This window comes from Pogona vitticeps, chromosome 1, assembly GCF_051106095.1.
Source record: "Pogona vitticeps strain Pit_001003342236 chromosome 1, PviZW2.1, whole genome shotgun sequence".
Lineage (NCBI taxonomy): Eukaryota > Metazoa > Chordata > Lepidosauria > Squamata > Agamidae > Pogona > Pogona vitticeps.
The window spans coordinates 274,740,239-274,758,556 of NC_135783.1; the positions used below are offsets into that span (position 1 = coordinate 274,740,239).

Genomic DNA, 18,318 nt, shown 5'->3' on the forward strand with positions numbered 1-18,318 from the left:
CAGTGGTTAAAATGCTGTACTGCAGCTAAAACTGTGCTCACGACCTGGGGTTCAAATCCCAGGTAGCCAGCTCAAGGTTGACTCAGCCTTCCATCCTTCCGAGGTTGGTAAAATGAATACCCAGCTTGCGGGGGGGGGGGGCAATGTGTAGCCTGTATAATTAAAATAGTAAACCGCCTGGAGAGTGCTTGTAGCGCTATGGGGCGGTATATAAGTCAAATAAATAAATAAATAAATAAACAAACAAACAAACAAACAAACAAATTAGATAGATAGATAGATAGATAGATAGATAGATAGATAGATAGATAGATAGATAGATAGATAGATAGATAGATAGATAGATAGATAGATAGATAGATAGATAGATAGATAGATAGATAGATAGATAGATAGATAGATAGATAGATACTGTACAATTGCACTCATTTCACATACTAGCAAGGTTATGCTCAAAATCCTACAAGGTAGGCTTCAGCAGTATGTGGACCAAGAACTCCCAGAAGTACAAGATGGATTTTGAAGGGGCAGAGAAACTAGAGACCAAATTGCTAACATGCGCTGGTTTATGTAGAAAGCTAGAGAGTTCCAGAAAAGCATCTACTTCTGCTTCATTGACTACACACATGAAAAGACTTTGACTGTGCTGACCACAACAAACTATGGCAAGTTCTTAAAGAAAGGGGCGTGCCTGACCACCTTATCTATCTCCTGAGAAACCTATACGTGGGACAGGAAGCAACAGTTAGAACTGGATAGGGAACAACTGATTGGTTCAAAATTGGGAAAGGAGTACAATAAGGCTGTATACTGTCTCTCTGCTTATTTAGCTTATATGCAGAATGTATAATACCAAAGGCAGGACTGGATGAATCCCAAGCCAGAATTAAGATTGCCGGAAGAAATATCAACAACCTCAGATACGCAGATGATACCACTCTGATGGCAGAAAGTGAGGAGGAATTAAAGAACCTCTTAATGAGGGTGAAAGATGAGAGCAAAAAAACTGGTCTGAATCTCAACATCAAAAAAACTAAGATCATGGCCACAGGTCCTATCACCTCCTGGCAAATAGAAGGGAAGATATGGAGGCAGTGACAGAGTTTACTTTCTTGGGCTCCATGATCACTGCAGATGGAGACAGCAGTCATGAAATTAAAAGACGCCTGCTTCTTCAGAGGAAAGCAATGACAAACCTAGATAGCATCTTAAAAAGCAGAGACATCACCTTGCCAACAAAAGGTCCACATAGTCAAAGCTATCTTTTTTCCAGTAGCGATATATGGAAGTGAGAGCTGGACCATAACGAAGGCTGAACGCTGAAGAATTGATGCCTTTGAATTGTGGTGCTGGAGGAGACTCTTGAGAGTCTCCTGGACTGCAAGGAGATCAAACCTATCCATTCTGAAGGAAATCAATCCCGAGTGCTCACTGGAAGGACAGATCCTGAAACTGAGGGGCTAATCCCCAGCTGCAACCAATTAGGCTTATCTCTCCGATCTCTAACAGAACAGAGCATTTAGAAGTGCCCTGCTGCAACAAAGAAAGTAACAGAGTGAGGTGGTTTCCAATTAAAGCTTGGGCTGCAGAGGGTGGGGGTGGGTGGGAGGGAGGGGGGTAGCAGCCAGCTCATTACCCCCAGGATTTTCACTTTTACCCCATTTGGGGTAATTAACCCCTGTTCTCCAACCCATGCTCTAATACTGTACTTTGTCCATCTCATGAGAAGAGAAGACTGTTAGTGTTAGTGAGGTTTCCTGCTTTCACACCATCCAATTTTTTAAATTTATTTTTATTTATTTTATTAAATTTCTACCCCACCCATCTAGTGGCCAATCTCTACTCTGGGTGGCATTACAAACGAAAATCAATATCCACATAAAAACACCAGTAAGAATAAATTAATTACAATGGCATACTACAATTCAAAGCAAGCCTGTTTAGCCCTATCCAGCTTGAGATAAGGCTGTCTAGTTGCTCCTAAATTGGTCTAGGCAGAGATAATCCTGAGACCTCCCTGGATACAGAGTGAGGCTTTGGATTCAGTGGATCCAAGGACACTCCAGGCTGCCTGTGCTCCAATTCCAGAATGACAATTTCAGGTCTTTCCACTGCCTATCACTGACTAAAACTCCACGGGTGGCAGATTTCTTTACTTGTAGAACTCTCTGTGGATTAAAATGGGGAGCCTGGGGAGGGCACTCTCGCCTTTACTGGACCTGCTCTGGACAGGAAGGATCTCACCTATCTCTACCCCACTTGGACAGCCACCTGAGGTGGTTGGGAATGTTCTGTTATTTATCAGAGGGCAAACAAAATGTTTATGCATAACAGACACCCACAATGTATTTTCTGTTAACTTTTTTTTTTGAAAGTTTTAAAATGACATTTATAGCATAACATCCTCTGGATCTTTTTCTGTTGAATGCATCCATTACACTGTGCCGTGCTGTTGTGCACTCATTCCACAATTTATTCAGATAAGCTGCCAAGTCCCTGCTGATTTTAATATATTGAAAAAGTGCACACTTATTACCAACAACTAAAGCACATTGTCTTAGCACATGTGTTCCACAAATACTGTACAATAAAAATGAATGCATGATTTTTTTTAAAAAAAAAACACACACACACACATATCTCTGGTTTTGGTTTTGTCATGATTATTAAACAAATGTGAAGTAAAATAGCTTTCATATGAAAATCAGAGGAAAATAGAAATGTTGAAATGAAAGTAGGGAGATTATATTCCCCAAACAGTAAATAACAGTAACTTCTTTCTGGTAGAATATTTTATGTATTTATTTTGGGCAGAATCCAGTTGATGAAACACAGAATGCTGTATTTCATGGGGTTAGTGAACATACATCTCAGTCTGCAGCTCTCAGTGCCCCCTGACCTGGCTGAGTTAATGTGCCAGAGAAGGGTATAGTTTATTTGACAGCCTTGAAAAGGAAGTGAAAAAGCAGACCCTGGTCAGAGCACAAGGGAAACATAAGTAGGCTGTTAAAAGGAGCAGGTGAAAGGTGTTAGAATACAAGGCTGAACCATATATCAGAGTCCTACCAGTTCATCAGTCTAAGGAAAGAACAGCAAGACGAAAAGTCAGAGGATGGCTAAGGTGTTGAGATAAAGCAACACGCTGAGGAAACCTGAACTTCTCAGCAACTGGCTTTCTTGTGCAGTTCCTGCTGAAGAACTTTCATACATGCAATTGCTCAGGAAAACCCTTCACCTGAGGGTCCTCCATCAGACCTTTGCACTGAAGTCTAAGTTCAAGATAGCCAACTCTAACTAGCTATCTTTTGCTCTGGAGGGGTTAGATTCTCTCTGGGCGGTCCAAGCTTGGCCTCAGCCACTTGGGTCACTAGAGAGTGGCACCCAACCTGGTAGCTCAAGCATTCCTTCAACGCAGACTTTTCCAGCTGAGGCACATCATCCTGGATGAGTTCAGGGGAAGACACCTCTGGGAAGAGGATGATAATACCCCCTTCCACAAATGTGGGAAAAGAGTGACTGTGTTCACAAGAGACTGTTGCATACATGGCAAAAACAACCAGAATTCTGTCCTTAGTAACTATATAGTGCAGATGACTAACTTGCAAGTGTAAAATCATAGGGTTTTCAAATAAAATAATCAAGAACTGATGAAAGATTTGACATTGGTTATAGCCTAGGACAGAGATTTGTAAACATTTATCCGGACAGTAAATTGTGCTTTACATATGCCTGAACATAATAATACTAAATGTGATTTCTGATTGTTTAATAAGAATATGTATTTCTCTCTGCATATACTTCCAGCTTTTGGGGGGGGGTTCCTCTTCAGACATACATATTATTTTACAGGGTGAGCAGGCATGGAGGCAGGTTATTTTTATGGCTGGCATTTCCCCTCTTGGCACCACCTACAGATGGCCCATTGTATGATCTTCATTTATCTTGACTTTCTGCCACAGTTGGCTTTATTGTTAGCAGAAGCCAGCCTTGTTCTTTGTGAAGGAGTGAATGTGAAAGCTTTTCCATTTGCTGATTATTGTAGTTTGTCCAGCACCACTGTGCCTTGGGAAAGCCTTTTCCTGAAGGAACAACTGGGGTCCTTTACAACTGTCATTTGTAAAGCAAAACATTTCTGACATTGGAAGCAAGTTACCTTTGCATAGATGCAGCTTTCATTGAGTTTTTGCAGAGTGCAATTCTTCTCACACATTGGGCACATGATGGTGTCATTTGCCTCACAGATCTCTTTGCTGCAGCAGGAAATAAAAGTGGAATGGTTATTCCTAGTCAGTATAATGTTTGTGATATTAATGAGTATAGACAACATAGGCTGCATCACTTTCAGTTTTTGTGACAGTGTCTTTACATCTAGGGAACTGCATCTAAACGAAGTTTGCTGCAGGCAAGATACTGAATATGGAAGTCCACTGACGATTTTCAGTGTCAGTAAAATGCTTGCTCCCTAAGCTGCTTTTGGTCCTTTCTAGGAGAAAGGCAAGGTAAAAATCAAATGACATAAAATCAAATGTAATAAAATCAATTGTAACTGGAATAAATTCTGGGCTTCTTTGTGAAAACTTTTATTGAAAGACAGCACTTCAGAGAAAAGGTTAATAGCTAATTAAGTAGTCTGCCTTCCTGAATAGTGGCTTGTAGAGCAAGCCGAGTGACGAGTGTTTCAAGGTGATCAATTTGACACCCTCCCACCTGCTTAGACTATGAGATACATACAACATTGTATATCTGGACTAGACAGCTGCCACAAGAAATGTGATGGTGTCCATAGGATTCATTTCCGTATTATATCCATTTATTCATTAATTTGGAAGATTTTTATGCCACCTTTCTCAGCATGTTAGAACAGTGGGAGAACCATACAGTATGGGCAGCAAGTTTCATTCCACTCCATCCTCAAGGCTGTTTCTCTAAGCCTTGCTCCCTACGTGCCTTCTACAGACACCCTCCCCTCTCTGATGAAAATAAAATTTGGTTGCAAAACAAGTATTGCCACTCTCAGAAATTTCTTGAATGGCTTTAATAAAAGAAGGAGAAGTTGCTCACAGCCTCAGAACCAAATCCAGTTTCAGAGAGGCTCCCACAGGGGCAAAAGGTAAAAGAGTGAGAACCCAGATATCAAACTGTTTTGATTCAAAGCTCCTATAATAAGTAACTAAGCTTAAGAAGTGACATAACTAAGTTTTAGAATGGAAAAAAAATCTGTACAATGCATAGCTGGAAACCTGGCAGATAATGGTGTTACAAGGAAGGAAGTAGAGTCCTCTGAAGAAGGGACTCAAAAGGGTAGAACTTGGCTTCAGGGTCTGAGATTCCCCATCTCTATTTTAGTCAATGTGCATGGCATACTGGTGTGTGTGTGTTTTTCTTTTAAACAAATCCATGTGAACTTCCAGGTACTTCAAGTTTGGGGCTGTAGTGAGTCCTGGGTGGGATGGAGGAGAGTTTTGCTTTCAAACCTGTAGACCTTGCACACCCCAGCATTAAAACAAGAAGTGTTTATTGGCCTTGCCATGATCCACTTCCCAAATAAAGGCACACATATTGGTGCCTGCCTTTTGCCCTTTTGGAGACATTCTGACCTGATCCTTGCCTGGTTTCCATGGTGTTATCTGTCTTTATCTCATTTTCTATGGGAAAAAAATCTATTCTCATAAATGGGGAAATGAAAATGACAAGACCAGTTCATTTGTAGACTGAATGGTTGAGGCAGAATAAAAGCGTTCCTGTTCAGGGCTGTGGCAACGGTGCAGCTGGGCACTTTGTTTTTATTTATTTATTTTTTTACAGCTGCCAGAATAAAGTTCTGAGCCATTTTGTAAGGCAGCTACAGGGAAATGAGTGAGGCAGGGGCCTTAAAAGAGCCATAAGAACATCGTCCTTAAATGGGCAATGCTGGAATCTCCTCTTCTCCACACTTTCTGTCCTCTCTCTTTCCTTCATCCTTCCTTGTCCCTGGATCTGAAACCAATGGTGCTGCAACCACAGTTTAAACTGTGGTAATTTAATCAATGACTGGAAAAAATGAAGATTGATTAAAAAAAAAGAAAAGAAAAAGAAAAGTAGACTATGCTTCTCTAGTGCTACTAACTGACTATATGCCTTAGTTTTTCTTTCTCTTTTCCAATTTCTAATAATGGCATGCAAATGCTTTATTTAACATGTAGGATCCATTATTTCCTCTGGGCTCTATCCAATATACAGTGGAGTCTCGACTTACGGTCAGCTCCACTTACGTACTTTTCGACCTACGTACTTCTCCGGCCGCAAATTTTCACTTTGACTTGCGGCCGGAGAATCGACCTACGGACCAGAAGGGGGAGGTGGGGAAAGCTTGGCGCTTTCCCCACCTCCCCCTTCCAGCCGTAGGCCGTAGGTCGTACTTCCAGATGCCTTCCAGGGCTTCTCTGCCATCATGGGAGGCACCTCGGAGTTCCCCCCTACTGCTGATAGTGCTTTGGAGCCACTATCGGTGGCGGAGGGGGACCTCTGAGATGCCTCCCATGGCAGCGGAGAAGCCCTGGAAGGCACCTTGAGGTCCCCCGCCGCCGCTGCTGCTGGCAGCTGCGCCGCACTGGGCGATCCCAGCCATGCTCAGACTCCTGGACTGTCCAGGAGTCCGAGCATGGCTGCAATCACCCAGCATGGCACTGCTCTCAGCAGCGGCGGCGGCCCTCCGGATGCCTTCCCCGCCACCATGGGAGGCCTCTTGGAGGTCCCCCCGCTGCCGATAGTGCTTTGGAGGCACTATCGGTGGCGTGGGGGAGACCTCCAAGAGGCCTCCCATGGTGGCGGGGAAGGCATCTGGAGGTCCTCCGCCAAGCCACTCTGCGCTCGCTGCCAGCTTTTTGAGCAGCTCCACCCCCACTGCTCACTTTCGGCTTCCCGAGCTTCACAACTCCCTTCTCCATCCCTGTCTCCTGTCCCTAGTGCCCTGTGCCTTCTGTCCCTGTGGGGACAGAAAGCAGAGGGCACCAGGGGCGGGAGACAGAGAGCAGCGGAGAGGGGTTTTGAAGCCTGGAAAGCCAAAAGCTGGCAGTGGGGGTGGAGCAGCTCAGAAAGCCAGCAGTGGGCGTGGAGTGGATTTCGTCTTCCCGGGCTTCCAAAGCTGCACCCGCTGCCCTCTGCCTTCTGTCCACATAGGGACAGAAGGCAGAGGGCACCAGGGAGGGGAGCTTTGGAAGCCCAGGATTTTTTTTCTTTGCCTCAAACAGATTAAATGGTTTTCAATGCATTCCTATGGGAAATGGATCCTCGACCTACGGACTTTTCGACCTGCAGCCACTGTTCCAATACGGATTAATTCCATAAGTCGAGGATCCACTGTATCCCAGCTCAGCTTGTATTTATGCTCCTGCCTGAAGGCAGCAGACATCCCTAATCAGAACAAACAGGAGTTCAGTACTTCTTCCCTTCCCTTCCTCTCCTGCTACTGTTTTTCCAGATCTCCCAACAGAAAGAGCCATTGTGCCAGGGCATCACATCTTACAGTTTTTAATGGGGAGCTGTTGGAGACATGGATATGTTGCCAAGGAAACAGAATAGCGTATCTTCTTTCTTTTAAAACCACTGTCCAGTTGCCAGAACAATGCTTGCAGTATCATTACTTGTGGACACAAAACCAGACCTTTTAAAAATGACTGCTTTTGGGGCAAGTGTTCCCAGAATCTCTCAGCCAGCAGCATGACCCTGGATTCTTGGATGCATAGATTATAAAAGCCACTTTGGTAAGTTCTACACAAAACTGAGATCATCTCTGCTGATGCTGAGAAGGAGAAAAATATGTCCTATCCTGAACAATGGGTTTTGTACTGATCCTCTCATTTACTGAAAGTGGATTAGACACTTCAAGTTTGAAGTTCTGCTTTACTTAGTAGATGTCAGAATGGGAAAAAGAACATGTTGATGTTTGTCTCCTCTCTATATGATGGGACATTCTGGGACATTTATTTATTGATTGATTGATTGATTGATTGATTGATTGATTGATTGATTGATTGATTGATTGATTTCATTTCATTTCATTTCATTTCATTTGTACCCCGCCTATCTGGACCAATGGACCACATTTGTTCCAACTGTGCAGGGATCTCAAAGAAAAGATATCTGATTTCTTCCATGAGCCTGCAGGCACTTGGAACAAGGACCACTAGATGGAGCATCATGAACCAATTTATATGCATGGTATACAAACAAAGCTCAAATATGAGTTGTTCCTGCCTACTAGCCATGCCTGTTACTGTTTTACAGAACAAAACATATACAAGACTTATCTTTCCTTTTAAAGCAACCACTATCTAGTGTAATACATGATAATTTTGTCTTATTTTAGACAACAAGGGAACACCCAGCCAAACCCATTTCAGAAACAGCCTGTTTCAGTTTAATCTCTAACTTTATTTATTTGGTATATTGCTGGTAAATACAGGTCTGCATTATGTTATTGGACTGCTTCTTCTGTCAGCCCTAGTCAAGTTAGCTAATGTTGAGAGATCCTAGGAGAAGCAGCCCAAAAACACTGTAAATGGAGGAATATGTTTCTTACACCTGACCTAGAAACTAGGTCTGAAATCCCAGAGTAGAAACCATAATCTGAAACATACGTGACCTTAATGTTGAAACTTCAGAAACACTTCATTGCTATTTGACTGTGAATGTTAATTATACCTGAATTACTTGTCTGCCATTCTTTATTAATGCAAGCTGTACTGTGCAGATACAATTTTTGCAGTCAAATTCATCACAAACCACAAGAGGGAAGACTCACTTTATTTAAGTGGCAGACTGTTACATAACTCTAAGAACTGTTCTACAGATCTGCAAAGAATTGTCTTTTTCTCCACACACCCCCCAACACTGGCAAAACCAGCATTAATGACAAAAAGCGACAGATGACAGAAAGTGTCAAAGTATGGTCAGAATGAAGTGGAGTCAGCAAGACAAAGTGTTATGTGTACAGAAGGAAATATTTTGGGATTTACAGCTTCTGCCTGCCTGAGAATCATCAACTGGAAACAAACTATCCATCCCCTCATCAAGTTTATCTGACATGCAGTTTTTATATATATATATATATATATATATATATATATATATATATATATATATATATAGATAGATAGATAGATAGATATATATATATATATATATATATATATATATATATATATATATATATATATATATATATATATATATATATATATATATATATATATATATATATATATATATATATATATATATATATATATATATATATATATAACCTGAGAAACCTCATTAAAATTTTCAGAAATTCTCAAATCTTTTTAGTTCCGAAGAAATGCCAAGCTGCACAGGATTTTAACAATTTCTGCAGAGGATGGTACCCTTCCTGTGGAGGATTGTTACAATTCCTGCACAGAATGGCTTCTTTCCTGCACAGAGGTCACTGGAAAGGGCATGAAGCTGCAAATAATTTGGCAGTTTGTTTCACAGAATGGCAATAAGGTGTGTGAGGGGGTGGGCAGGGAATGATACTCAAGTCGTATTTTTGGATAAAGCTAGGAATTCTTACTAATACAGGGAGAAGTTGTGACAGGATGTATCAGTATGGTAAAATTTAGAAAATCACAGAGAATGAGAAACTTTTTGAGAACTTACCATATTCCTACTAGAGGCACATTTTATTAGATATATGTCTCAAACATTGTCCTTTATACTTAAAATAGACTCCTGATAAGCTCAATTGTAGTATGATCTAGTTTCAAGTAAATTTATATGATAGTGCTAACAAACCATATGTTACATGAGAGAAAAGTTTTTTTAAATGGATTGTTGTGCACTGTTGTTTTAAAACGTGTTTTTAGTATTTATTTTATCTAGCATTTTTATTATAATATTTGTTTTAATTCTTTTAAATAATTTGTATACTTACTGTTTTTAGCCTTAAATATTGTCTTTTTAACAATCTAAGCAGCCTTGGATCCTTTTGAGGAGAAAAGGTAGGGTAAACATATTTTAAATAAATAAATAAATAAATAAATAAATAAATAAATAAATAAATAAATAAATAAATAAATAAATAAATAAATAAATAAATAAATAAATAAATAAATAAATAAATAAATAAATAAATAAATCTATGATGCATATAGTTGCTAATTTTCCAGTTATGAGAATTAGCAGCTTCAGGATCCACTAGTTTTATCATAGCTTGTATTGAACTGTGATAAATTAATAGCTGTGTCTGGAGGGAATGCTAGTTTGTCAAACTGACATAATGTCTTACTGCATAATGAACTGCCGGAACAATCATTGTATTCTTTGGCACTGGGGGTTGATGAGGGTCAAAGCAATGTCATCAATGTATTCTGCAGATGGACATTGCAATTTCAGAGTGCAATGGCTGCAGAATGCTGAATCAATTAAAACCCTGTAAATAATTGCCTCCTATTCCTTTTCCAGCTACTCTTGTTATAAAGAGGCTTTGAAAGATGTTAAAGTGATCCTTGAATCACAGAACCCAAAGCAAGACAGGAGGACTTACACATTTGTTTATCTGCATACTAAACCGAACAAGGTTTTTGCTTTGTCTTGCTAGGATATTTAATCTGTTATTCCGCTGAGTAGTATTTTCCTCAGCTGGACATGTGTATGGAAAAGGTTGGGAAATATCATTCAAATTATGTGGAATGTTTCCAGGCTTCTGTGTTACAAAATCTCTGGTTGAAACTACAAGAAATTCTGGCTTTCACATTCAGATAAAAATGGTACAGCTTAGTCTACTTCAGTGGTTCTCAGTATTGGGTCTGCTGATGTTCGTTTATGAAAACTCCTAGAAGCCTTCACCACTAGTTGTGCTAGCCAGGATTTCTGGGAGTTGCAGTCCAAGAAGATCTGGGCCCCTAAGGTTTGGAAACACTGGTGTATAAATTTAGGTGTTGAAATAAGTGATGGGTTCAACTGCCTCAGGTTCCTATTTAGCTGAATGTTAAAATATTTTTGTAGGTTTAGCAAGTGATTGTTCAAAATGGGCTCCCACTGTGGTATGATTATTGATCAGTTATGATTACTAATCATCATAGTGCACATGCATGGTGTCAGCAACCAAAATATCCTTAAAACATTGTGTATGCAAGCAAGTATCTTTTCCGTCATCTTTTCTCTTGGAAACAGCTGCAATTAAAATGGTTTCTATCAATGGGACTACTTCCTGATGAAGCATCTGTGTGTTAGACCTCCAGTACAAAAGGTAGTAGCTCTCAGGCACAGAATCCATAGAGGCCAAAATCCTGTTGCTTAGTGTAGTAAATTGCAGTAGATTAGGTCCATTGAATCAATGGGAATTTGGTGAGTCATCTATGCTAAAGTAAGTTGCTGTTAGAGTGAATCCATTTGAATCAATGGAAATTATGGAGGTGTTGAATCACCAAATTCCCATTGATTCAATGGGCCTAATCTAGTGCAAATTACAGTGGTGCCTCGCTTAACGAGCGCTTTGTTTAACAATTAATTTGCTTAGCGATGAGTTTTTTGGAGCGTTTTTGCGCTTTGTTTAACGATGGTCCCTATGGGCGATTTTTGCTTAGCGATGTTGGGACTATGCTTTGCATAACGATTACATTTTTGGGTCCCCTGTTTCACTTAACGATCGTTTAAACAGCCTCATGTTTGCTGTTTTTTAAATGTTACAAAGTTACATTTTACTGTTTAAAATGTTTGAAATCATAAAGTGCACTTAATAAACCCTTTGTTAACCAAATTTGACTTTGTTCTGACTCTTTTTTAATTTGTTGTTGATTTTTCCCCCATTGAGATGCATTGAATAGGTTTCAATGCATTTCAATTGGGGAACTGCATTTCGCTTGGCGATGTTTCCTATGGCGATTTTTGCTTAAGGACGGCAATTCGTTCCTATTGGAATGGATTATCCAGTTTTCAATGCATTTCAATGGGAAACCGCATTTCGCTTAGCGATGTTTTCACTTAGCGACAATTTTTTTGGAACCAATTAAAATCGTTAAGTGAGGCACCACTGTACTAGCAAAGCAATAGGGTTTGGTGAAATAAAAATGGCATATAGAAATTGAACTTTAAAAAAGAATGTATTAAAAATCTTGGCCCGTGAAAAGCATACCCAGAAAGCCAAAGTTAGCCTTGTAATTAATCCAAAAAATGCTCAGACACGAGACTAGAATGGGTTTTCTTTGGCCAATTTGCACTAATCCCATACTGGCAATATTCAAAGAAAAAAATCAACATGTTATTTGTATAGGCCTTGACAGCTTTACTCACAGTAACAGAGTATGCAAGTAATCCAGTGTTAGGGTTTTCTAAAAACCGGGCATTATTTCACCTCCTTACCTTACTTGGCTAGAATCCATGGTAAATAATCCATAAAGGAAAACAAACAACCCCACAAGTGCAGCAGGAATAAGCATGCCTGTATACCATCCTAGCCAGGCAAAATAAAGACCAATTTTCTCTCCAAAATATCTCCTGTACAAAAAAAAAGAGAGAAAAGAATAAAGTTGCTTTTTACTGAAATGTTGAAAGTAAATGAATATGCCAGTCATGGACATAGAACATTCATCTTAAAAACAAATCATACTGTTTCATGCTTAAGACTTGGGAAATGTCTAGAAATAGTTGTGGTAAGGTAGAAGGGATCAGGAAAAGAAGAAGACCAAACAAGAGATGGGCTAACTCCCTAAAGGAAGTCACCGTTCGGGCACCTCGGACTGCAGGAGCTGAGCATTGTAACCGAGGACGGGAGATTTTGGAAATCACTCATTCACAGGGTCACCATAAGTCATAAGCGACTCGATGGTGCATAAAAATTACAAGAATTGTGATAAATTCCTTTTATTTCATTGCACCACACAGTCCTAATCTCACTGATCGCATCCTAGACAATACGTTTTTTCAAACAGTTTTTGTTTTGTAGGGTGCAACTATTTGCTCCTACAGGCAGAACAGGAATAAAAGGATTCTTAGAGCCATGAGGCATAGGTTTGTTAGCCAGCCAGAAACCACAACTGGAAACTAATTTGTTGTTGGCTTGTGGCAACCAAGTAGGGCGTGATGGTGCTGCAGGTTAAACCACAGAAGCCTCTGTGTGCTGCAAGGTCAGAAGACCAGCCGTTGTAAGATTGAATCCATGTAACAGAGTGAGCCCCCGTCGCTTGTCCCAGCTCCTGCCAACCTAGCAGTTTGAAAGCATGTAAAAATGTGAGTAGATAAATAGGTACCACCTCAGTGGGAAGGTAACAGCATCCCATGTCTAGTCATGCTGGCCACGTGACCACGGAAACTGTATACAGACAAACGCTAGCTCTATGGTTTGGAGATGGGGATGAGCACCGTGCCCTAGAATTGGACATGACTGGACTAAATGTCAAGGGGAAACTTTACCTTTACCTGTGGCAACAAACTTATTCAATCATGGTTTCATGTTATGTTTTAGCCCAGAATCATGCTTTATCCTTGGCTTGTTTTTCTAGCTGTCCATTTTGAAGACAACAGACAACAAAAGAGGAAAAGAAACTATAATTTATAGGACAATTATGGTCTAAAGCAGCCATTCTCAATGGGGGCCACATGGACCCTGGAGAGGCTAGCACATTTGAAGGGGCCCCCAGATTCATCTGTTCATGTTATATCGTTTGCACACAGGTAAAGGCTTTCCTAGTTTGTCAGGGGATCCTGGGACCTTCTAAAAGAGCCATGACCAAAAAAAGGTTGAGAATGGCTGGTCTAAAGCAAAAAAACATGCCTAACATAAAACATACTTTAGCATGATGCACAAATGTGACCATTGTTTTGAGTACCTAATTAAATCCAGAGGCTGATATTTGTACCACATCCCCCATCGTGCCCAGCGTTCATACAACAGATGCCGATGATTCTGAGCTCCATGAGTTTTGATGGGATGCCTGCTCTTGTGACTTCCCTGCAGCAAAGAAATTTTAAAAAATGAAAAAGACACCAAAAGTCATGAAATCTCGAAAACAAATCTCTACAATGGAAATGGAAATACGAGAAAGTCATGACTATTCTGTCAAAGAACAGTTGGCCCATGTATTGCCGCAAATTGCTGAAAAAACAGTTTTGAAGTTACAGTCAAAGCTCATGTTGTTACAAACCTCTCTGTGGAATGGAAATATTCTTTGGAACAAAAACAGAATTACTGTCTCTGGACTATATAGAACTGAAACATTTTCCAGCTGGGAGACTCAGTTAATTTTTAATGCAGATTTATAGAGCACACTTATGGACCAAGTGCATTACAGTGGTTATCTAATTTATCCTCCCAGTAACTCCCAGTTAAAAGTAAAATCCAGAGGTGTAGAGGACAGAGAATCACCTAAAGATGAGCTAGGATTCTATGAAAGGCATTCAAACATAGCACTGCACCTCTCTGCATGTTTATTTGAGGAAAAGTACAGCTGAAACAAGTGAGATGTACTCAAGAGTTATAGCTAGTAGTGTGCTGACACTGAAGCCCACTGAAGGGTATAAACTGAAGAAGTGAACAAAAAAAGGAACAAATGTCTCCTGTGAACAAATTTGTTCTAATATGACTAAATAGCATTCAGTTTTCTGGATTGGACTTTTCCTCCACTCGTGAACTTTTATTTCATCTGCAAAATGATGTAGTACTGTAGATAGACAAAACTGCAGAACGTTCCAACGTCTTTACATTCACAGGTTTTATGTGTCCTACCTTTTGTGTACCTTGTCTTAAAGTTGTTACTTCCCACCCTCCCCCGCCCCCTTTTTTGCAGCAATTTTACTCTTTGTACACCCAAAACACTCCTTTGGATCACATGACATATAAAGCCCTAAACGGCTTGGGCCCTGGATACCTGAAGGACCGCCTCCTTCCATATGAGCCTACCCGGCAGTTAAGATCTAGCCAGGGGGCCCTTTTGAAAGAGCCATCCCTCAAGGAGGTAAGAGGGATGGCTTGCAGACAAAGGGCCTTCTCGGCAGCTGCCCCCAGACTCTGGAATGCCCTCCCGACTGAGATTCGTCTGGCGCCGACACTGATGACATTTCGGTGCCAGGTCAAAACCTTCCTGTTCCAGAAGGCTTTTAACTGAAATAATGTTAACTGTGGGTCTGATGGCAATTTTATATATATTTTAATTGTATTTTAATTGTACATATCTTTATTGTATTTTAAATGCTGTAAGCCGCCCAGAGACCTTTGGGTAGTGTGGGCGGCATATAAATTAAATAAATAAATAAATAAATAAATGTGCCTACTTAAACCTGTAACCTTTTATTAATTTTTAATATATATTTGAATATTAAAAAACATTCTGGTCTGTACACTCATTGTGCGGCATCTCATGGTTGCTTTGTGCTAATGTGAAACACTTGCACATGCAGAAGCCAGAGCACCTTATTTTTCTGGCTCCCCTCTTTGCAATCCCTTGCAATCTTTGAAATGTCACTCCAGAGGGTTATGGACACTTCTGGATTAGTGGAATACTGTGCAGAGAACTGCAGTAGAACAAGACTGTAACAGCCTAGAGTATTTTTTTCATACTAAACATGGAGGGTATAAAATCAATAACAGAAATCTGCTGAGCTGGCAAAACTCTCTCTATCTACCTCTTCATGCCACCACCAGCACCTGCCTTCAGCAGACCAGTGTGCAGGATAGTGTTATGGCATGTGGACCATGTGGCACCCAACTTCCTCATCCAGTCCTTGTCTTCCTGTGCAATGGTATGTTGGGAAAAAGTTGGAGGAGAACATTCTATTGTTTAATGAATCAGCTATGTGGATCTCTCCCTAAATTCCCTATAAATACTTTATATTGCCCATCTGTAAAGGATTATTTTCAACAAGAAGCCGAGTACAGTGAAATCACATGGAAAAGTTACTTTTTTTGGACTTCAGCTCACTGCATATTGCAACTAACACTGGTATTCTGGGAAATGGTTGAAAAAAGTAAATTGTCACATTTCTGAGTGAAATAATATTTTGTTTCCCACAATGCAGCATGTATGAATTGACTTTTGCTATCCCCATCTCTCCATCTGTGTAAAGCACACAATGACAGCTGAGTTAACAGAATCTCCAGGGTTTCTTTCACAAACCAAGGGCTGAACTGTAAATATAGGGGCTAGGAAAAAAGAACTCATATACAGCGTATGGAATCCCAATGGACTGACTATAACAGTAAGGTAACTTATGACTTTCAGGGAGAGAAAATTGATAGTTTATAGGATTCAGCCTGCATGCCACTGGCTGCACACATTGATGTGAACATCTCAAAGGGAGATGATCGCTTTGTAACATAGCTTTGAGTAAACATGCATCAGATGGAGTTATATATCATGCAATGATAAACGTGTATGATAGTCAAAAATTGTGGGATCCAGATCATAACAGGCTGAAATGGGAGCCCTCAGAGAAGATTTACAAAATAGATAAGTAGAAGTACCTGGGAGTAAATTTAAATTTTATTTATAGACTTCAGGAGGTTAAAGCAAATTTAGAATGAACATACCATACTTAAAGCACTACTACTTAAACTACCTCATGAGGTGGAAATGCAGCTTCATAAGTTCCATTGTTGAGTAACCTGTTAATGCCTAAACAGAAAAGAAGACATACATTTACATTAGCAATAATATAAAATTGCTCTGCATATATACTGAAGTAATTTCTTTTAATTTTCTAAACATTCCAAAAGAAATGTCAAACACAATAAATGTTGGTCTCTCATTATGAGAAGAAACACACATAAACTCAAGAATTCACACATTTGTGAGGCATTCAGTGTATGCAAAACAGCACAGGCATTTAAACTGTAAATGGCCAAAGAGCGCATAATTGGGGGGGATGTGCAAACATACATTATTCAATGTGTAAAAGTAGCTTAGACTAGGCAAAATGTCCACATCAGTGTATGCATCAGGAAAGAAGTGGAAATGTACAGTATGCACATGAAGATTTCAGTGCAGGAAAAAAGCTTACAACTCAGTAGAAAAAGAAAACAGTACAAAAAAATTGCAAGGTGGGATTCAGACAAGCACAGCAAAATTGAACCTGGTAATTTTGTTGCCCTAGCCTGTTATATAGGACCTGCGTCTGCTAGTCACTTAAGTGGCTGTCAATGGAAGCTTTAAAGCTCATCCTGAACTCTAATAATTAGTAAATGTACCCATGTTTCATGGCTTTTGATATGAGCAAATGACCAGATTTTGCGAGACTAGCGTATAGCTTTTATTTGCTGACAGGAAGGTGCTATTTTAATTTGAAACCTCACAAGTACAGGACAGCATCCACTTTGCACAAAGCCCAAATGGTGAATTGGAGTGAATCACTTCGGAATTTACTGCAATTTACAGTCTGTATATCTTTTTTTCCTTTACATCTGCAAAGACATGTATGGAAATTAATGAAGACGACAAACAAAGGGCAAAAAGCAACAGTAATGCTATTGCATCAGGAAAGCAATCCAAACTTCATAAGCCTCTCTTGTGAAAATATATTATTTCTGAAAAATATATTTTGTAAGCAACAACATATATCCAACAAACACGGTGAGTTTCCTATGGAGCATCAAGGTGACTAGTACGTAACGAAAACAAGTCTGGAAGAGGCTATGGGGTCATAAGAAGAAGCATAAATGCTGCTTTTCCAAAGTTGGGGGGCAACAGCCGAGAAGGCCCTATTTTGGCATGCCATGCCCCTCACCTCTTTCAGGGATGGCAGCAGCAGAGAGAGGTTACAATGGAACAGCAGTCTTGACCCTGCTGCCCACCCCCACCCCAGTACAATTCAAGAAAGCTCTGCCAAAGTGATTGGGCTAAAGTGGGCTCGCCAAGTGTGGCTTTGAATTCACTGAAACCAAAGCCCCACCATTGCCCAATATGTGCAACATGTATCTCAACACCCCTCAATAACTTCCAGCCATGGTGATGGTATAGATGGAACGCGGCTGGTAAGTGGTGTCGCCACACAGACTCACATCACGCCAGTTCTGAAAAATTACACTGGCTGCCGGTTGCTGCTCGGGCCCAATTCAAAGTGCTTACTATGACATATAAAGCCCTAAATGGCTTAAGACCTGGTTATCCAAAGGACCACCTTCTTCCATACAAGCCTGCCTGTCCTCTAAGATCAGGCCAGGAGGCCCTTCTGAAGGTGCCATCCCTGAAAGAGGTGAGGGGGATAGCATGCCAAAATAGGGCCTTCTCGGCTGTTACCCCCCAACTTTGGAATGCCCCCCCATAGAGATCTGCCTGGCTCCAACACTTTTGGTTTTTTGGTGCCAAGCAAAGACTTTTCTGTTTA

At 40.3% G+C, this 18,318-nt stretch overlaps 1 protein-coding gene and 1 long non-coding RNA gene across 2 annotated transcripts in view; one reads left to right on the forward strand and one right to left on the reverse strand.

Moving 5' to 3' along the window:
* Positions 1 to 18,318, forward strand: part of LOC144585842 (uncharacterized) — a 757,174-nt gene that overhangs the window by 131,565 nt on the left and 607,291 nt on the right. The gene's annotated exons all lie outside the window — the stretch shown is intronic.
* Positions 1 to 18,318, reverse strand: part of ANO3 (anoctamin 3) — a 339,659-nt gene that overhangs the window by 52,231 nt on the left and 269,110 nt on the right. The window contains exons 10-13 of the mRNA XM_072985871.2: positions 16,555 to 16,610; positions 13,830 to 13,951; positions 12,364 to 12,498; positions 4,154 to 4,250 (exon numbers count right to left, since the gene is read on the reverse strand). Of these exons, the coding sequence (XP_072841972.2) occupies positions 4,154 to 4,250; positions 12,364 to 12,498; positions 13,830 to 13,951; positions 16,555 to 16,610 (410 nt within the window). The remainder of the gene's footprint in view (positions 1 to 4,153; positions 4,251 to 12,363; positions 12,499 to 13,829; positions 13,952 to 16,554; positions 16,611 to 18,318) is intronic.